Below are 22,218 nucleotides of genomic sequence, written 5' to 3' on the forward strand. Positions count from 1 at the left end.
ACGTTTAGCTCTGACGTATGAGTAATCATCCATCCAACCAGCAATTATGACGTCTTACTGCTTCACACACACACACACACACACACACACACACACACACCGTAGCAATATGTAATCTACTGTAAATATGGATGCTCCATATATGGACTATCAGTTATGAAGAAACAGTTTTACTCGAAGGAAATTACTTATCCTTTACATGGAAAATGTGACTATTGGTAGTACATGCTGCATGTATGTAAGCGAGCAGTAGTTCCTGGTTTCATCCCTTGTTGGTTCACCGGCCTCCCCCATACCCAACCTTTCCTTCCTCACACAATCATCCCCACCCAACCACCCAACAACACCTTTGTCGTTTATGGCATATTACCACCTAAAGGGTGATACACTGTCTGATACCGTACATACGACCGTATCATTACGAATCTTATTACTAACGTATGTGCAGGTTATCACATACTGTACATTCCACAGCTTTTGGAACATTCCTGCCGAACTTGTACATCTGCTGTGTGCCGTGGGCCTTTATGGCCTTTAGGTAATTTACAGTAGATTACATATTGCTACGGTGTGTGTGTGTGTGTGTGTGTGTGTGTGTGTGTGAAGCAGTAACACGTCATAATTGCTGGTTGGATGGATGATTACTCATACGTCAAGGCTAAACGTCACATCGACGTCACGAGAAGATGAGCGGGGCGGGGCTAGCCTCGCTCAGAGTGCCTGTAACTTTTTGCCAAGTTTACCCTAAATTTACTCTTATAAGTGCTTCATTATCCACATGTGACACCAACTCATATTTTTTGCCGACTAGGTCGGGGTCTCAAACATCCACTGCCAAAATAACATCCTTGTCCGACGCTTTGTTAAAGTTTTATTTGCGAAAAACAGGGGAGCACGGGCCCTGAAACCGTTAGTATATATGTCTTTCTTCCTTCCTCTCCCCTTCTTTTCTCCCTCTCCTATAAATGTCTTTCTCCTTCCTCTCCCCTCCTTCCTCTCTTCCCCTCATTTATCCTCCTCGTCCTTACCTCCTCCTCCTCCTCCTCTTCCGTCGATATTAATCCTTCACTTGTTTCTCTTTCGGCCTTCGCCTCATATTCCTCCTTCTTCCCTCGTTTTCCTTTTCCTCCTCTTTTTCCAAACCTTAGCGATTCCCTGCTCTCATCTCCTCTCAGTCACTCTTTTTCTTTATCTTTTGCAACCTCCCCTTCCTGCCCTCCGTCCCTCCTTTCCTCCGTCCATCCTTCCTTCCTTTCCTCGCTGTTCTCTCCTCACAAATTGATGAATGGCCCAAACGGTTTCACGAAATTATATAGATTAAAACAATAATAGCAATCATAATAATAATAATAATAATAATAATAATAATAATAATAATAATAATAATAATAATAATAATAATAATAATAATAATAATAATAATAATAATAATAATAATAATAATAATAATAATAATAATAATGATAATAATAATGATAATAATAATAATAATAATAATAATAATAATAATAATAATAATAATGATAATAATTATAATAGAAATAATAATAACAAACAATAATAGTAATGATGAGGATAATAATATTATTATTAATATTAATATTAATATTAATAATAATAATAATAATAATAATAATAATAATAATAATAATAATGAAAATAATGATGAAAATAATAATAATAATAATAATAATAATAATAATAAAAATAATAATAATAATAATAATAATAATAATAATAATAATAATATATCAATAATAATAATAATAATGATGATAGCCGCTGTTGGATTCCAGTTTCTCTTCAGATGCTAAGGTGATATATAAGAAAAGAAGGAGGAGGAGGAGTTCGAGAAAAAAATATTAACAACGACAATAATAACAAGAACAGGAAGGAAAGGAGTAGGAAGAGAAAGGAGAGCAAAAGAACAAAAAAAAAAATCGAGAATAAAGAGAAACAACAACAGCAAAAACATCATCACCACCACCACCAATGACAACAACAACAACAACGACAACAGCAACATCAACAACATCAACAACAACAACAAAAACACCATCACCACCACCACCAATGACAACAACAACAACAACAACAACAACAACAACAACATCAACAACATCAACACCAACAACAAAAACTCGGCAGACACTAAAAGAACAAGTACAATTACAAATCAAGTTCCAGCCCGGCCATCCCCGAGGCGGAGCAGCGAGCGGCTGTTGTCACGCTCAGACAATAAGGAAGGAAGGGAGTGAATAAACAGCCTGGCGCAGGATCTTATTCATGATGTTGACGGAGAGAGAGCAATTGTTGAATAATATTTAGCTTACATTTTGTCATTCTTCACTAATCTGCGTTTTTGTTTCCTTTCTTTAAATTCATCAAATGGAGCAATCCCTTTTGTCTCCCTTCTTTCTCTAACTATCAAATGGAGCAATTCTTTTTTTTTCTTTCACAGATTTGCTTCTATTGTTCTTTTTCTTTTTGAAACACTTCAGTTGTTAGGCTAATGTGTCTTGTTTATTTACAGCATTTTCTTTGTTTTCTTACGCCTTTCTTTGGCACTTTTCCTTTAATAAATGCTCACTAATATACTGCCATTTGTCTTTGTTTATTGCAAGTTTCCTACAGCTTTGTTGATGTGTGTTTCTTTTTACATTACCAAATACTGTCTTTGATATGTGTTGTCTTTCTTTTTGTGGCTCAGTACTTTTACTTCTATACAAACTGTATATGTCGCCATCTCTCCTCACGTGCTTCTGTTTATTAATTATTGTCACACACGTTATCCCCTTCTCCTGTAATAGTTGTCCTGTGTGGTCCGCCTCGCCGGTCAGCTGATCCTGGTGATTACCTCAGTGTCGCCGAGCTCATTAACGATGCCTTATTAACACTCTTCAGACCCAGTAAATCCTTCCTTGCTTCATTACTCACAGGAATAACAAATTATTTATGTTTATATTGATTTTTCACACACATCCTTTTTATGTTTTTTTCATATTGATTGTTTATTTTCTAGTATAAGCGAATAGTAAATCTAGTAAATCCTTCCTTGCTTCATTACTCACAGGAATAACAAATTATTTATATTTATATTGATTTTTCACTCACACATCCTTTTCATGCTTTTTTTCATATTGATTGTTTATTTTCTAGTATAAGCGAAGGCTCTACTTTTCAGTGTTTTTAAGTCCTTCAATACCACACAGTCATTAATTTTACCACATCGATTTTTTTTTATCTTTAAATATAAACATGATTGGTTTTGCTACTGATTTTTTTTTTTTTTTTCATTGCTACTATCATTTTTTTTTTTCGTTGATGGATGCAAGCGGAGCGCGGCCACTGAAAATATTTCCGTTCAGAAGTATGAATGACGCTGTGCCGTGATGGAAAAATACATGTGAAAGCCTCAACTAGTAAATGTGTAGTGTTGGGCGCGGGGTGAAGGGAGGCTGTGAGGGGGGGGAGGGGGGGTGGGGGCTGCGGGCTGGCGTGCGATGGGTGGGTTGACACGGTGACTGAGAGGTGCAGAAACAGGGTAGGAAGGAGGAGAAAGTAGTGTGAGGTGGGTCAACAGGCTTGCTGGGAGGTGGATAAACAGAGTGGTCAATAAATGCTTGCTTACGTACTTGCTTACTCTGTGTGTGTGTGTGTGTGTGTGTGTGTGTGTGTGTGTGTGTGTGTGTGTGTGTGTGTGTGTGTGTGTCTGTCTGTTGTGCTGTGTTGTGTTGTGTTGTGCTGTGTTTGGGGGAGTGCGTGTTTTTATGTGAGGGGGTGGGGGGCTGCCGCTACCATCTGTTATTGGCCTAACTTGCCGCAGCTTCCTTCTCTTTGAAGTCACACAACAAAAACATTTAAATGTCAACCAAAACCTTCCGCAAAGAGGAGATCCGACGTGCCGTCTACGGCACTTGCTTGGTGGATGCGCCCGTGGGCGGGTGCAGCGTGGAGGCCGCGCCCATCCGGGTGACGGTCAGCGTCCGCCGGCGCCGCGGGTGCTGGGGGAGGCTGGCCGGCGCCTGGAAGGAGGCGGCCGCGTTTTCCTTCGTCAACAGGCCGCGGGCCCCCTTCTTATCCAACGCCTTCCTGGACCTGGAGCACGTCTTCCGGTACAGCAGCGAGGCGGACGCGGACGCAGCGCAAGTTAAGATCTGTCTGACGCTCCTTAGCGGCCAAACGCGCGTGGCCAAAGTGGGCCTGGAAGACTTCCTGGGCCAGCTGATGCAAAGCGGCCGCCCAGAGTGCTTCACCCTGTACGTCTACGAGGGGAAGGTCGCCCTGCTGCAGACCCGCCAGCCATCTCCGGAGGTTGTGACGGAGTGGCTGTTTGACGGGAGGGGAAATGACGCCCACAAAGGGTCAACTTACAAGGACCGTGCCTGCTATGACCCCGAGGTCACTGAGATAGACAATTGCCAAGAAAAGATGGACCCCAGTGACTCGGAAGAGAGTGCATGGGAAACCCCTGAGAATGACGTACAGGAAAGTGCATGGGAAACCGCCGAAGAAGACTCAGATGTGAGTGCATGGGAAACTCCCGAAGAAGACTCAGATGTGAGTGCATGGGAAACTCTCGAAGAAGACTCAGATGTGAGTGCATGGGAAACTCCCGAAGAAGACTCAGATGTGAGTGCATGGGAAACTCCCGAAGAAGACTCAGATGTGAGTGCATGGGAAACTCCCGAAGAAGACTCAGATGTGAGTGCATGGGAAACTCCCGAAGAAGACACAGAGGAGAGTAACGATAACTCAGGCGAGGAGAGTGGACTTGACACTGCTGAAGACACAGATAAGGAGAGTGGATGGGAGTCTGACAATGAAGACTCAGAGGAGAGGGTGGCTGACGAGGACACGGAGGAGAGTGGAGGGGAGGCTGATGACAGCACAGAGGAGGAGACTAGATGGGAGTCTGAGGACGAAGACTCCGAAGAGGAGAGTGAACGGGAGACTCCCGGAGACTCGCATGAGAGTGGATGGGAGACTCTTGAAGAAGACGCAGAGGAGGAGGCTGGGCGGGGCAATGCTGAAGGCACAGAGGAGCGTGGCGGCGGCCGCAGCTTCCTGGCGAGGCTGGGGGCGGCGTGGCGGCACAACTGCCTCGCCCTGCTCCTGGCCGCCGCTGCGGTCTTGGTCTCACGGGTGCCACTCGCTGACCCTGACGAGTGGCGGTGGAGCGGCGGCGGCGGGGGGCCCCAAGATTGTGTTACTGTTGCATTTCTCATTCTTATTTACAACTCTTATCTATTATCCTACCGGTACAATTTTTCTACGTACGTACAAACAGAATGGGAAGTAGTAGTAGTAGTAGTAGCAGTAGTAGTAGTATGGGGCGGGATGATGGGGTGGCAATGAGGTGGTGATGGGGCTGGAAGGAGTAAATTGATAGGGGTTTAATTTGGATGTGACGAGTTGTTGAATGGTTAGAGGGTTGGTGGGCTTGTCAGTCGACGTGGTGGGTTGACGTGGTGGCTGGGAGGTTGTGATGGGGCTGGAAGAAGTACGTTAATATGTGTTTCATTTTGAGGTGACGGGAGTTTAGAGGTTAGGAGTAGTTGAGAGGGTTACAGAGTGGCGTTTAGAAATGGTCCTAGTCAAATTGATAGGATTTTAGGCTGGTAGGAGTTTGGACATGACATTCCAAGGGATTTGGGCTGATAAGAGCTTCATTAAAGTTGACCTGACAGTGTAAGTTGAATTATAGTTTGGCATTATATTGGTAGTAGTGTTATTAGATGAAGGAGGGGAAGTTAGGACCAACTTGATTGGAGAATAATGAATTTAGAGGAGATTTGGGCAGACAAGAGCTAAAAGTTGACCTGATAGTGTAAGACTTTGCATCATATTGGCTGAAGGGTTGGTGGCAAGAAAGATGAAGGAGAATTAGGCTGAAGTACATGTTGTTGGGGGTTTAGTTCGGCAGAAAGTTAGACGTGATTGACAGGAGATTTAGGCAGACAAGAGGCTTAAGTTGACCTGACTGTAAGGTCATATTAAGGGTTGAAAGGTTGGTTGACAATGGGAAAGAGGTTGAGGGGGAAGGGCTGTAGTTTGACAGAAGTTTAGATCACCGTAAATTTTAAACAAAGGGTCGACAAGGGATTAAGTTTAGCCTGATAACAGCATGTGTTAGGAAGGGTGTTGGAATCAGATTAATCACAGAAGGATTGTGTGTGTCGAGTAAAGGTTAAGAAGAGCTGCTCCGATGGGGCTTTAGGTTAAGAACAGCCAACGAGACTCCAAATAAGACAAAAAGATATCAAGTGTATTTTGTTATTTAGTTAGCAGGAAAATGAGTGAACGTTAGACTAAAAAAGCTTCCTTAACACTACTTCAAACAACATCACCAACAATAACAACAGCAACAACAGCCTGTCACCTCCCTCCTCCGCCACCTCAGAGTAATGATACATTGCTCTACATCCTCGGTTTCCTTCCCCTTCCTTCCCCTCCCCATATCTCTCCCTTTCCACCCCCCTCCCCCTTCCCCAGCCATCTCCTCCCACCTATCTCCTCCCTTCCTTCTCTCCGTCCCTCTGCCCCTGCCTTGCTCTCCCCTCCCCTTCCCTCCATCTCGTTTTCTCTCTTCCTCCACCTCCTCCTCCACCTCCTCCTCCTCCTCCTCCTCCTCCTCCTCCTCCTCCTCCTCCTCCTCCTCATTCCCCCCTTCCCCCATCGCCTCATTTTTCACAGCTTGTTCAGTCATAAATCCTGCGAGGCAAGGCAGCCGAGGTCACGGGGTCAAAAGGCACGGTTTTATTATTATTATTATTATTATTATTATTATTATTATTATTATTATTATTATTATTATTGGAGTTGTTGTAAAGATCATTTCATCCCCATTTTTTTAGTTTTGTTTTCCTTATTGTTTCTTTCACATATTTATCTGTCTATCTCTATCTATCTTTATCTTTATCGGTCTATCTTCCTTTTAACAATATCATCCTTTGGTCTTTTTCTGCGTTGGCTTCACTATGTCATCTTTGTACTTATTGTTATACTTATTTATCCACTTATTTATGTATTTATTCATTCATTCATTAATTTAGCTCGTTAATTACCTAGCTATATAATTACTCCGTCAACCATTTACCAATCTCCTCATGACAGCATTTCTCACACGTACAGAGGCAGCGAGCGGCGGACGAGGAGAGCCATCTTGAGGGGGTTAGCGGAGGGGGACAGACGGGGCAGCCTCACACCTCACACCTACTCTCTCTCCCTCCCTCTCCCACTCCCTCCGTGATGCAGTGTTTCGGCGCCACACAGACACGCTGCTTCGGCCGGGTAAGTACTTGAGGCTCTGTTCTGATCTGTCCCGTGCTTCTAAAGGCTGTGGCAGGAAGGTTGAGGGCGGACCGTTGCTGTGCGGAAGAAAGGATGAAAGGAAGGATTGGTTATAGCGGTAATAGTGGTTCTTGTTGTCGTGCTGTAGTAGATGATTGTAGTAGTGGTCGTGGCGGTGGTGGTGGTAGTGGTCGTGGTGGTAGGATCGTAGAAGTGTGTTGTTCTCGTTGATGCCACCTTTCCCTCCAGCCTCTGTCCACACAAGGCTGCATGTACCCAAGATCTTTTTTTACTCTTAAAGATCTCGCCTGTACCCGCCACACCACCGTTGCTGCGTCGCTCCAAGAAAATCCTCCAGCCTCCAGGAAGCCACACACATCACCCTATGAGGAGCTTGGCAGGCCCAGTATAACGCGTTCACCAGCATGGCTGAGCCCTTCCTCGATGACTACTGTCTTGAGATAATGGGGGGAGGAGATGACAAGGACAGTAAAAGGGAAGATTGAGTTAGAGGGAGGTGATAAAGGTTCTAATTTACTTGATCAAAAGACATTGAGAAATTGGCTTAGAGAAATCAGATTAAGATGTTATTAGCACGCAAAGGTAATGAATGTTGGAAGCTGAAGAGGAGAAGACTAAGAAGAAGAAGAGAACAAAAAGAGATGAGAGGAAAGGAGAATAAGAGTTAAGAAAGTATTGCAGGAAGAGTATAACGAAGAAAAATAAAGAAAGAAAAGAACAAAACTCACGAAGTAAAAGGAAAAGGAAGAATAAAACAGGAAATAAAGAAAAAGGAAGCGCCAGCCAGTAACCCACACGCCCACAAACATATATATATATATATATATATATATATATATATATATATATATATATATATATATATATATATATATATATATATATATATATATATATATATATATATAAAAACAACAATCTCTCTCTCTCTCTCTCTCTCTCTCTCTCTCTCTCTCTCTCTCTCTCTCTCTCTCTCTCTCTCTCTCTCTCTCTCTCTCTCTCTCTCTCTCTCCTAGTCAGTAATGTCACGGTAGAGAACACCTCAGTTCTTGCGATCATAAATTAGTCCGCGTCGACATTAGAGCTCAAACATCAGTGACTGAAAATAAAGTAAAGGTGCCCAATTTCAAAAGAGTTAGCTTCGTAGAAATCCGACGAAAAGTAATAGAAATGCAACTATCAGCTGACGGTAATGTAGAGGACGCCTGGCTAAGCTTTAAAAATTATTTACTCACTCAGTAGAACACATTCGTCCCTTTGTGTAAGAAGTGAAGTAACACTAATAAAAGCCCACCTTGGTTTAACAGCGAAATTAAACACTCAGTCAAGGAGAGAATATTGTTTTACAGGCTAAAGAAAGAGCAAAGCAGGCCCGAAAACATTAGACTTTACGATGATGCCAGGCGACGAGTAAAAAGATTAGTATGTCAGGCAAAGCGTAGATATGAAGAAACTAATGGGGCCAACTGTAAAAATAATCCGAAATCCTTCTTCAGTTACATAAACAACAGAAAGGCGATCAGAAGTGGAATTGGACCCTTAACAAACAGCGACGGTGCACTAGTGACTGGCAGCCAACACGCTGCAAACCTATTAAACAATCACTCTTTCGCGGTGTTTAATACTAACTGTCCTCCCACCACTACCACCAACACCAATAATAATGTAAATCCTGAGCATGCTTTGCCTAACTTTGAAATAACAACCGATGAAGTCCTTAAAGCCCTCCAGTCACTCAAAACAAATAAAAGTCCTGGACCTGGCAAAGTATATCCTACTCTGCTCAGAGAAACAAAGAGCGAAATACTATCCTCCCTCACAACCGTATTCAATATGTCCTTGCGACAAGGCATCGTCCCCTTGGATTGGAAAAAGGCTAACGTGACACCGATTTTTAAGAAAGGAGACAAAAAAGTACCAGGTAATTACAGGCTCATTAGTCTAACTTCGGTTGTAGGTAAGCTACTTGAGAGCATAATTAGAGACAAAATTGTGAGTTACCTTGAAAGGCACTCATTAATTGGGGACTCACAACATGGCCTCCGTAACAAAAGATCCTGCCTATCAAACCTATTAACCTTTTATAACGACCTCTTCACTGTTTTTGACGTAACCAAATCACTGGACGTAGTCTATCTTGATTACAAGAAAGCGTTTGATAAAGTCCCACATTTTAAATTACTTTACAAATTAAAGCACATAGGTAATGACGGTCAAGTACACCAATGGACCGCGAATTGGTTGAGCAACAGACAACAAAGAGTGGTGATTGACGGATTTAACTCAGAGTGGGCGCCGGTCATTAGTGGCGTCCCTCAGGGCTCGGTTCTTGGCCCAGTGCTCTTCATTATTTACATCAACGATGTGGATGTTGGACTCAATAATCGCATTAGTAAATTTGCAGACGACACAAAGGTTGGTAACTCGGTTCACACCGACGAAGACAGGCAAAGCCTCCAAAAGGATTTTCACAAAATTTTAGCTTGGTCTGATACGCAGAGATGCCTTAAACGTGAGGCAAGTGCAAGGTCCTTCAAGTTGGAAAAAAGGAATAAGAAGTTCGATTACGAAATGCGCGGCGTTAAACTCCAAAGCGTTCAATGCGTAAAGGACTTGGGGGTCAAAATCGCGTCAAACCTAAAATTCTCACAACAATGCATCGATGCAGCAAATAAGGCGAACAGAATGTTGGGCTTCATTAAAAGAAACTTTTTATTCAAGAATAAAGATGTAATACTTCCACTATACAATAGTTTAGTCAGACTCCACTTGGAATATGCGGTACAGTTTTGGTCTCCCCACCATGCAAAGGACATTCCTAAATTAGGTGTTCAGCGTCGGGCAACGAAAATGATCCCTTCCTTGCGCAACAAATCTTACGACGAAAGGCTTTCCACCCTTAACATGTTCTCTCTTGAGAAACGTCGCCTCCGAGGAAAACTGATCGAATGTATTAAAATACTTAATGGTTTCACGAATGTAGACAGATCAACATTGTTTATGATCGATGACACTTTGCGTACGAGGAACAATGGCGTAAAACTCAAATGTGGACAAGTAAATTCAGACTGCCCCAAATTTTTCTTCACCAACGTTGTAGTGCGAGAATGGAATAAGCTCCCACCGTCAGTGGTCCAGTGTAACACGATTGACTCCTTCAAAAACAAGCTCGACCGTCACTTCCTTCTACTTAATATCAACTAGAGTTGAAATGCAACGTTTTGGAGCCTTCTGAATAATGTAAAATCACTTAGGTTTAAGGACAGACCACCTAGTCTGGACCATGGGGTCTGTGTGGTCTGATTTTCTATGTAAATCTCTCTCTCTCTCTCTCTCTCTCTCTCTCTCTCTCTCTCTCTCTCTCTCTCTCTCTCTCTCTCTCTCTCTCTCTCTCTCTCTCTCTCTCTCTCTCTCTCTCTCTCTCCCTCTCTCTCTCTCTTCGCTTTTCTCTCATTTCCTCTACTTTTTTTTTTCTTTTTTACGTCTACGCCTATAGCGCCGGTAGGCTTGCTGGAGGGGCCTGGATGGTGTTCGGCCCCAGCCCGTCATGGCGCAGGCAAGTGTTTATTGTGGCGCCATTTATATTCGTCTCCTCTCTCCTCCTTTTCCTCGCTCCTTATTTTTCTCTCTCCTCTTCCTTCTTCCTGTCTCCTTCAATTTCTCTTTTCTTCTTATTTCTGTCGTTCCTCCTTTTTTTCCTACTTTCCTCTTTATCTTTCTATCTCTCCTCGCCCTCGCTCCTCTTTCTTATACCTTCCTCTCTCCCCTTTCCTTTTCATCACTTCTCCCGCCTCTTTCTATATGTCTATCTTTTTATCTCTATCTATCTATCTATCTATCTTTTGTCATGTCCTTCCCTCCCTCTTCCCTTCCCTCCTTCCTTCCTTTTATTACCTCCTTTTCATAGCCGCACCTTTCCTCACATTGTCCTTCATTCCCTCTCTTCATCTCTCGCAATTCTTTCTCACTCTTAATTACCTTTCCTTCCTCCCATACCTTCATCTTCCAGTTTCTTCCCTTCCCTTCCTCTGCCTTCCATCCCTTCCTTCATATTCTTTCTCCCTCCTCCTCTTCGTGAATGAAATATAATAAAATAAAATAAAGGTAAACACGCGGGTGGCGTCAGGTCCCGCAGGTGTGAGTTTCCAAGTGCGGGGAATCCCGGGAGGAAGTTGGGGAAGGTTTTTATCCCTGACTATTTTACTCCTTTATTTACAGCTTTGTTTTGTTTTTATTATTTCCTCTCTTTACATTTTCTTCATCTAGCTTAAGCATTCAAGTGTAGAGGAGTTCCCTTTGACTGTTTGTTTGTTAGTTTGTTCTTGTCTTTGTGTTCTTTTTTTTTATTTTCGTTATTTTTGTTATATTTTTTCTGGCTGTTTTACTCATGTTTGTATTTGTACTTTTTATTTTTTTTCTTTGGTTTTTGTGTTTTTTTGTTTCATGTTTTTTGTGTTCATTTATTTACCTGTTTCGCCTTTGTCTTGTCTATATTCATCCCGTCCTGTCAGTATAGCCTATTGTTTTGTCTCAACTTTCTTCTTGCCATTTTTTTCCTATTTTTGTTTTGTTTGTATTTTGTCGTATCTAGTTTTTGTTAGTTTTTTTTCATACCACCTTCTTTTTTTTTCTTTTTTGCCTTGTATAGCTTTTTTGACCCATCTTTATTTTGTTCTTTTTATTTTTCCTTTTGTTTCGTTCCACCTTCTTTATTCTCTTATTTATTCTGAACTTTTTCCTTGTCATTTTTTCCTATTCTTGTATATATTTGTTTTTGTTCTCTTTTTGGTAGTTTTTTTTATCACATTTGCTCTTCTCATTTGGGCAAGGTGAGGGGAAGCAAAGGGGTTTAATCCACCTGCAATCAGCGAGTCTCCGCGTTGCTCAGGTGTTAAGTTTTAGGAAAGTTCTCGCATCCCACTGACTCCATTCGATTTATTTTAGGTGTCTTCTAAGCTCTTCCCTCCCTCTCTTTCCCCTCTTCCTCGTTCCAGTTTGTCTTTCTATTTTTTTCTCATTTTTATCTCTTCCTCGTTTTCCCCTCTCTCTCCTTCTCTCGATTCCCTCCCTCGCTTCCTTCTTCCGTTCCTTCTTTTCTCGTTCCTGTTTTCTGCCCTTCCCACTCTCCCACTCTCTTGTTCTTCAGCCTCTCTCATTTTCTCCCTCTTCCTTGTTTCTTCCCTCTCGTTTTTCCCTCCCCTCGTCCCTGCCCTCTTCCTCACCTCTCTCTATTTCCCTTTCTTTCTTTCCCTCTTTGTTTTCTCCTTTCTCGTCTCTCTCTTTCCTATTCCCACTAACTTCCTTCCCCTCTCATTTTTCTCTTTGCATCTTTTCCTCCCTCTCACCTTCCTTTTTCCTTCTCCCTCGCTTCTCATTCTTTTTCCTTTCTCCCCTTTCATCATTTTTCCCCCTCGTTCCCTTCCCTCTGCTTCATTCCCAACCTCCTTTTACGCCTCTCCCTCTCTCGCTCCCCCTCGTTCCCCTCCCTCTGCTTCATTCCCAACCTCCTTTTATGCCTCTCCCTCTCTCGCTCCCCCTCGTTCCCCTCCCTCTGCTTCATTCCCACCCTCATTTTACGCCTCTCACTCTCTCGCTCCCCTCGTTCCCTTCCCTCTGCTTCATTCCCAACCTCCTTTACGCCTCTCCTCTCTCGCTCCCCTCGTTCCCTTCCTCTGCTTCATTCTCAACCTCCTTTACGCCTCTCCTCTCTCGCTCCCTCGTTCCCTTCCCTCTGCTTCATTCCCAACCTCCTTTGCGCCTCTCCTCTCTCGCTCCCCCTCGTTCCCTTCCCTCTGCTTCATTCCCAACCTCCTTTTACGCCTCTCCCTCTCTCGCTCCCCCTCGATCCCTTCCCTCTGCTTCATTCCCAAACTCCTATTACGCCTCTCACTCTCTCGATCCCCTCGTTCCCTTCCCTCTGCTTCATTCCCAACCTCCTTTACGCCTCTCCCTCTCTCCCCCTCGTTCCCTTCCCTCTGCTTCATTCCCAACCTCCTTTACGCCTCTCCTCTCTCTCCCCTCGTTCCCTTCCCTCTGCTTCATTCTCAACCTCCTTTTACGCCTCTCCCTCTCTCGCTACCCCTCGTTCCCTTCCCTCTGTTTCATTCCCAATCTCCTTTTACGTCTCTCACTCTCTCGCTCCCACTCGCTCCCTTCCCTCTGCTTCATTCCCAATCTCCTCTTACGTCTCTCACTCTCTCGTTCCCTTTTCCCCGTTTTTCCTCCCCTTTCTCGCCTCCCTTTATGCTGTAGTCTTTATTTATCTTTTTCCTCCCTTTTGCTTCGTGCTCACCCTCTTCTCCCACCACCACCACCACCAATAATAATAATAATAATAATAATAATAATAATAATAATAATAATAATAATAATAATAATAATAACAACAACAACAGAGGCAGTATCGTCCCAGTCCGGCCTTTCGGCGCACCGTCCGCCTCGCCGCCCTTCGCCTCACCTTTGTCTGTTTTACTTTATCTCCTCGGCCTCGCGCGTCCCTTCCTTGGGGCCTTTTAACCAGCCCTCGCTCCCTCCCTGCCCTTCCATTCCATTCATTGCCCTGCCCGCCCCTGCCATTCCTTTCGCTATCCTGTACTTCCTTTCCCTGTCCTTCCCTTCCCTTCCCTGCCCTGCCCTTCCCTTCCCTTCCCTACCATTCCCTTCCCTTCCCTTCCCTCCCCTTCCCTTCCCTTCCCCTCCCCTCCCTGCCCTCTCCTTCCCTTCCCTTCCCTTCCCTTCCTTCTATTCCCTTCCTTCTCCTTTCCTTCCCTTTCCCTCCCTGCCCTTCTCTTCCTTCCTTCCTTCCTTCCCTGTCCTTCCCTTCCTGCTTTCTCTTCCCTTCCCTTCCCTTCATTTCCATCCCCTACTCTACCCAACCCTCCCCTTTCCTTCCCTTCCCTTCCCTTCCCTCCGTGACTATTGTAATTTTTTGCAATCTTTTCCCTTCATTTCGCTTTTTGCATTCCGTTCCCTTCAATTTTCGTCTTTTTGCAAAACGTTCTCCACTTTCCCATTTTCACAATATTATTGGAATGAAACGAATATATATATATATATATATATATATATATATATATATATATATATATATATATATATATATATATATATATATATATATATATATATATATATATATATATATATATATATATATATATATATATATATATATATATATATATATATATATATATATATATATATATATATATATATATATATATATATATATATATATATATATATATATATATATATATATATATATATATATATATATATATATATATATATATATATATATATATATATATATATTATTTATATTTTCGTAGTGTTATTGTGTTTTCTTATGTTTTCATTTTGTATTCTTTTCAACTCCTGATTGGTGTTCATTTTTTTTGTATTTGTTTATTTGTTATATGCCACTGATTATTTTATTATTTATTAATTATTATTATTTCATTACTCCTACTTAACTATTAACGGATATTTACCTTATTATTTATTCTTATTTTATTATGTATCTCCAGATTTAATTTGTATTATTCATATATTTCCTGCAGCCACATTTTTTTTTCACACTCTCCGTCCCTCCGGACCGAGATGAATCATTACGTTTTTTTTTTTCTCCTTCCTCTTCATCTTCACCTTTTGTTCTTTGATTTTCCTTTGCACACACGAGTGTGTGCATGTATGTCTCCTTGGGCAAATTAGTCAGTTAGTCAGTGTGTGTGTGTGTGTGTGTGTGTGTGTGTGTGTGTGTGTGTGTGTGTGTGTGTGTGTGTGTGTGTGTGGTGTCTCCTGCCAGCCGTGGCCGCCACTCAGCCGTCCAAGACAACTTGAAAACTTAAGCCGCCAAGTCTTGAGCTTTTTACAGTAAACTCGCTGCACTCAGGCGTCTGTAGGGCAGAAGTTAAGCACACACACACACACACACACACACACACACACACAAACACACACACACACACACACACACACGGCTAAATAAATTCACTAACATTTTTTTTCCGTTAATACATATCCTAATATAACAAACACTCAAGAAAAAAATAATACTTGGAGGGTGAGGCCCACTGAAGAATCAAGGAAAGAAGTAACATGGAAAAGATATTGTTAAGGAATCGAAAATACTCAACCAAACAAGGGAATAAATCCAATCAGAAGATAAATAAAAAAGACGCTCCATCAGAACTGGAAAAAAGGAAAAGAATAAGCAGTGAAGGAATGACACAACCCAACGTCCATGTTACCTCCGAAAAGAACGAAAGTTTCAGAATATTAAAAAGGTGAAGCGAAAATACGGAGCACAAATAATCCTGCGAGACGAAACTACGAAAAAAAGACAAAAACAAGGAGAATCAGAACACTGCGGGTGAATACGACACTCTATTCACATTAACTCGGCAGATAAGCTCCTCCCCTCTCTAAATAATCGCATACCAATGGTCAATCCACAGGCAAGCCACGCCCACTCTCCAAATCAGGCTGCGTGTGGTTGGTGGATGCTGGAAAGGCTAAATCATGTTGGTGGTTGGTAGCCTAGCATCAACAAGACTTAATGGAAGAGTTCACGTGGATTGAGTATTATTTAGGCTGAAGGTATTGTGGGCTAACATTAAAAGAAGTAGGAGCAGGAGGAGGAGGAGAAGGAAGGAGGGGGTCGTGTATGCATAGGAATGGCGGTAGTCAGGGCGTGTTGTGTGTGGAGCTGACGATACGTGAAGAGTAAGGTCGAGTTGATGCTGATGCTGCAGCGAGATGAAATGGTAGTGTACGGAGTGAAGAGGGTAGATAGCAAGCCAGGAGGGAGGGAGAGAGGGAGCTGGAGATGAAAATTGATAGTGAGGGAAGTAGGGAGGGAGTGAGGCTCGGAGATGAAAAGATGGCATGAGGAGTGATGGAGGGAGATGAAAGATGGTGAGGAGGTAGAGGGAACGATGCTGAAGGGAGAAGATGGTGTCCGGTGATGAGAGAGGGAAGAGGAAGTGACGCGAGCAGATGATAATGATGGTGTGATGGTGAGGGTGTAAGGGAGTGTGTTTGGCAGAGAAGGAAAATCATGGAGGAAGAGAAAGACGGAAGGAAGTGAAAGTGGGATATAAACTTACGATCACAAGAAGGAACGAAGAAACTGAATGATGTAAAGTCTGTTCACTTAAGTCCGACCCAAGCTGACAACATAAGCCTAAGCGTGTTTGCAAGCTGAGTGCTGATTGGCTACTGCTTTGGCTTCCAAGTTTTCTTTAACCTCTGTTGTGTTTATCTCACGCAGCACTTCATGGTAATCTGCACTGTGCTTACGAACACGCTTGGGTTTATGTTCTCAGCTGTGTCAGACTTAAGTGAACAGACTACAGTGAAAGAAACGATTAAGCAGGGAAGTGCAATCATGGCGAGTGTAGGAAGAGAAACAATCAAAGAGCCATGGAAAGTGGAGGAAGAGAAAGAGACTGAAAGGAGTGGAAGAGGTACATAAAATTACAGTCAGAGAAGGAAAGGCGGACGAAGGGATGGAATGAAGCAATGAAGGAAACAATGGTGAGGAGAGTGAGAAGGGAGGCTGGTACACTAAATTAGGATGGTGAGGGAGAGAGTGAGGAGAAAGGATGGGAAGAGTAAAGAAGATGAAGGGAAACTAGAGAGTGAGTCAGAGAAACGTTATGAAAGGAAGGAAGGAAAGGAAATAATGGTGAAGGGGAGGGTAAGAAGGGAAGCTGGCAGACGAAACGAGAAAATGAGGCAGACGATACAAGGGTGAAGGATGGAAAGGAAGGGAGGATGAAGGGAGGAAGTGTAGCGTGGAGACAGACTTTTAGTGAGGAAAAAAGAAGGAAGGCAATGAGGCTGACAAAGATGACAGAGAGGGAGAGAGCGAGGGAGGCTAACGTGAGGGAGAGAGGGAGCGAGGTGAAGCCATCGTGACGGGACTGAGAGACGCAGGAAAAACGAGCAGGAAAATATGTAAATGTAAGTATGTTCGGACAGCCGTGAAGAAATATATAAACTTATCGAGTGTGAAGAAGGAAAATAAAACGGTGGCGCAGAAAAAAGAACGTGTGAGGAATTCGGAACTGTACATGTAAGAAGACACGCAGGTTATGCCTCGCCTGTCGATCTTATAATATATTTCACTTCATTATTCAGTTTCCTTATCCATTCATTGTTTGCGTGGTACACTTTCCGTCAACACCTTTATTTCTTTTTCATTGCATATCGTTATCCCTTTTCCTATCATTCTTATAACGTATTTCCATTTCATTATTATTTCACTTCCTTATATTTCACTCCCTTATTCCCTTTCATTCACTTAGTTTCACTCCCTTTATTTATTTATTCTTTATATTTTTCCTCTTTTCTTATCTATTTATCCATTATGTATAGTTATTATATTTCCATTCCATCATTACTTCACTCCCTTGTTATTACTATTACCTCGTCCACGGCGCGCATCAATTCATCAGTTCCGTTGCTGTTCGTATTTCCCGCGAACGCATTTCTGTTCCTTATTTCTCGCCGCCTTGCGTCGCGTTCATCGTTTCCATTCCGCGCAACGAGCAGCAAAGCGGCGCGGCGGCGAGGGAACGACTGTTCTTTGCCTTCGTTTCGGCGGATAACTATAATTTCATTTGTTGCGGCGGGCGACGCGCCGGGCTGGCCGTGTTGATGTCGTCACTGGTTTGGCGAGTGGCGGTGTGGGGAGGATTATGGGGGGGTGTTAGAGGGTCGCGTGGGGCATGGAAGAGTGGTGTGGGGGTGGTAGAGGGTGTAAGGGAGTGTAAATATGGGAAAAGATGTGGGTGAGAGTACTGTGTGGGTGTGGCGGGTTTTTTTTTTTCAGTTTCTCTCGCTCTCTCTCGCTATCTCTCTCAAATTTGGGTTCCATTATATTCTGAACTGATCAGAATTCGAATCCATTTCTTCCAATTCCAATCAGTGCTAATATTAATATAATTGAGTTCCACGAAGGAGCATCAAGGGAAAAAATTGAAATAGGTCCACACAAAGTCGCCTCGATGAGCAGACATGGATATGAAAAATAAGAGAAAGGTGACAGTAAAGTAAGAAGGAAAAAAGCTGGGAACAGAAGCAATGCCTAGCGAGTTAACAGCTGGGTGTTGCCTTTTGCTTCACACTTACCAATGACAACAGCTGGGTGTTGCCTTTTGCTTCACACTTATTAATGACAACAGCTGGGTGTTGCCTTTTGCTTCAAACTTATCAATGACAACAGCTGGGTGTTGCCTTTTGCTTCAAACTTATCAATGACAACAGCTGGGTGTTGCCTTTTGCTTCAAACTTACCAATGACAACAGCTAGGTGTTGCCTTTTGCTTCAAACTTTTCAATGACAACAGCTGGGTGTTGCCTTTTGCTTCAAACTTTTCAATGACAACAGCTAGGTGTTGCCTTTTGCTTCAAACTTTTCAATGACAACAGCTAGGTGTTGCCTTTTGCTTCAAACTTATCAATGACAACAGCTGGGTGTTGTCTTTTGCTTCAAACTTTTCAATGACAACAGGTGGGTGTTGCTTTTTGCTTCAAACTTTTCAATGACAACAGCTAGGTGTTGCCTTTTGCTTCAAACTTATCAATGACAACAGCTGGGTGTTGCCTTTTGCTTCAAACTTATCAATGACAACAGGTGGGTGTTGCCTTTTGCTTCAAACTTATCAATGACAACAGCTGGGCTACCCGACAGTGTTGCCCAGTCGATATGGGGGAGGTTAAAGTCTCCTAATATCAGTGAGTCGCTGTTATTAAGTGACTGCCTTGGGCAATATGTATTTTCAAGATCGGCATCAGTGATTGCCCTGGAGGCCTGGGGTGACAGATATATTTAAATTGACTTTGCTATGTTTACTCTCGCACGCACAAATGTTCAACGTTACTGTTTCTTGGTGTTTTGTCAGTGGGATGCAAATAGCTTTTGACGAAAAGGGCGACACCACCACCTCTGCGGTTTACACGATCTTTGGCAGTGGAAAAACGGGGAGAGAGAGAGAGAGAGAGAGAGAGAGAGAGAGAGAGAGAGAGAGAGAGAGAGAGAGAGAGAGAGAGAGAGAGAGAGAGAGAGAGAGAGAGAGAGAGAGAGAGAGAGAGAGAGAGAGAGAGAGAGAGAGAGAGAGAGAGAGAGAGAGAGAGAGAGAGAGAGAGAGAGAGAGAGAGAGAGAGAGAGAGAGAGAGAGAGAGAGAGAGAGAGAGAGAGAGAGAGAGAGAGAGAGAGAGAGAGAGAGAGAGAGAGAGAGAGAGAGAGAGAGAGAGAGAGAGAGAGAGAGAGAGAGAGAGAGAGAGAGAGAGAGAGAGAGAGAGAGAGAGAGAGAGAGAGAGAGAGAGAGAGAGAGAGAGAGAGAGAGAGAGAGAGAGAGAGAGAGAGAGAGAGAGAGAGAGAGAGAGAGAGAGAGAGAGAGAGAGAGAGAGAGAGAGAGAGAGAGAGAGAGAGAGAGAGAGAGAGAGAGAGAGAGGAGTTTAAGTACCTTGGATCAGTTATGTGTAGGCATGGTGGTACGGAGGGAGAGATAAGAGAAAGGGCATTGCAAAGAAGAAGGGTGGTATGGTCTTTGGGACGAATCATGAATGGCAGAAGTGTGAGCATGGAGGTAAAGGGGGATTTGAGAAATACAATAATAGTACCAACCCTCACAAATGCAAGTGAAACGTGGGCCTGGAATGAAAGTCAGAGGTCTAGAGTGCAGGCAGTGAAATGAGTTATTTGAGGAGTGTGGTGTGAGTAGAATGGATGGAATGAGTAATGAAAGTGTGTACGAGCATTTTGGAATATGTCACAGGATTGAAGGGAGGAAGTGTGGAGTGGTGGAAGAAGTGAAGCGACAGACTTTAAAGTGGTTTGGCCACATGGAGCGAATGGAGGAGAGTAAGATGACCAGGAGGGTGTATGTGAGTGAGATAGAGGGAGGAAATGCTAGAGGACGACCTCCAGTGAAATGGAGGGATAGGGTGCAGGAGTACGTTAGGGAGAGGGGGGAAAGATCTTTGAGAAACTTTGAGCAGGCACGGAGGGAGTGTCTGGATAGAGAAAGATGGAAGCTCTTCTGCCGTGGCCAATCCCTGGAGGGAGCTCCTAGGAGCAGGCGTCGATGAAATGATGATGATGATGACAATACAAGATAATCAACAGCCTGAGAGTCATGTTAATAGGATATTCGGTGATACGTATAAAATGGTGAGAAATAAAGGATTAGCATTCCACTACATGGGTTAGAATATGATGAAAAAGTTAATAACCACTATGATTAGGCCAAAATTGGAGTATGTGGAGGCGGTGTGGTCTCCTCATAAAAAGAAACATAAAAAACTAGAAAGAATACAAAGAATGGCAACAAAAATGGTTCCAGAACTGGAGGGATTGACATATAAAGAAAGATTAAAGGAAATGGACCTACCAACACTGGAACAAAGAAAAGAAAGGGGAGACCTAGTACAGATTTATAAATTATTGAGCAAAATGGAAGAAGTAGATAATGAGGAGTTACTACTAAATGAAGGAATAAACACCAGGAACACCAGAGGACATAGTAAAAAATTGAGGAAATGAGGATGCTTGAGAGACAAAGAAATATAGCTTCCCGGAAAGAAATATAGAGATTTGGGACAGACTAAGTGAGGGTGTAGTACCGGCGAAGAGTGTGCAAAGCTTTAAGGAAAAGCTGGACAAATACAGATACGGAGACGGGACCACACAAGCGTAAGCCCAGGGCCTGTAAAGCTACAACTAGGTAAATACAACTAGGTAAATACACACACACACACACACACACACACACACACACGCTCATTACACACCTCTTTCCATTCACAGGTGAGGTGGCCAGCCAGCAGGAGACGGTAACAGTAGCAGAAGCTCAGGAATCATGACTTTATCAGCAGCAGCAGAGGCAGGATGACCCAAGACTTACTCTGCCCAGGACCAAGAATTATAGTAACAGTAGCCGTGGTAATAGTAGTAGTAGTAGTAGTAGTAGTAGTACTGTAGTGCGGCGACTATGCCTTTTGAACGAGGCTCCCAAAACCCACTTAGCCAGTGGGGTACATCTTTGGCCGACTCGGTAAGGAGTGGCTCTCCCGTCACGCTGGTCGCGGGTTCAATCCCAGGCAGCCGGCGAATACCCTCACCTTGTTGTGATTAATTTCTCGTGTGTTTCCTTACACGTAGAGGACGTGTGGGACTGAGAGAGTAATAGAAAACAGAGAATAGAAAATCTCATTAAAGTAGTAGTAGTATTTGTAGTAGTAGTAGTATTTGTAGCAGTAGTATTTGTAGCAGTAGCAGTAGTAGTAGTAGTAGTAGTAACAGTAGTAGTAACAGTAGTAGTGGTGTGCATGATTCCAAACTCCACCCTTCTGCTCTTCCTCCTAATTTATAGTTTGTTCTGTTCATGTTTTTCCTCCTCTCTGATATCCTTCCCTCATGTCTCCTCTTTGTTATATTATTTCCTCTCCCTTTTATACCATTTTTTCTTAATTTTCTTCTTCCTAATATTTATCTTATTCTCTCCTCCTCCCATAACCCTCTCTTTACCTTCTTACTGTTCATTTCCCATTTCCTTCTGGTCTTCCTCCTCTTTCTCCTATTTCCCTCTCTTTACTCTCCTTTTTGTTTATTTTGTTTTTCTACTTGCTCTTCTAATTTTCCTCTTCCTGTGTTCCCTGTTCTACCAAATATTCTTCCATCATTCCCCTGCGTCTGGCTTCTCTGCACCACCTGTTCTGCTCTGCTTCCTTCCTACTTTACATCTCCATTCCTCCTCCTCCTCCTTTTCCTATTCCTTCGTTTCCATGTTTCCCATCTCAGTTTCCTTCCATTCTCCTCTTTATGATTTTTGAAGAAATTCTCTCTCTCTCTCTCTCTCTCTCTCTCTCTCTCTCTCAGGCGAAAGAC

The 22,218-nt window shown here is 42.9% G+C and overlaps 1 protein-coding gene across 1 annotated transcript in view; it reads left to right on the top strand.

Moving 5' to 3' along the window:
• The first annotated feature begins 3,824 nt into the window (after window positions 1-3,824).
• The window catches only part of LOC127007275 (uncharacterized), a 22,939-nt gene continuing 4,545 nt past the window's right edge, over window positions 3,825-22,218 (top strand). Inside the window, exons 1-2 of the mRNA XM_050878465.1 lie at window positions 3,825-4,704; window positions 4,741-5,214. Coding sequence (XP_050734422.1) covers window positions 3,865-4,704; window positions 4,741-5,214 — 1,314 coding nt within the window. The 5' untranslated portion in view covers window positions 3,825-3,864. The remainder of the gene's footprint in view (window positions 4,705-4,740; window positions 5,215-22,218) is intronic.

Source organism: Eriocheir sinensis, chromosome 1 (assembly GCF_024679095.1).
Source record: "Eriocheir sinensis breed Jianghai 21 chromosome 1, ASM2467909v1, whole genome shotgun sequence".
NCBI classification, from domain to species: domain Eukaryota; kingdom Metazoa; phylum Arthropoda; class Malacostraca; order Decapoda; family Varunidae; genus Eriocheir; species Eriocheir sinensis.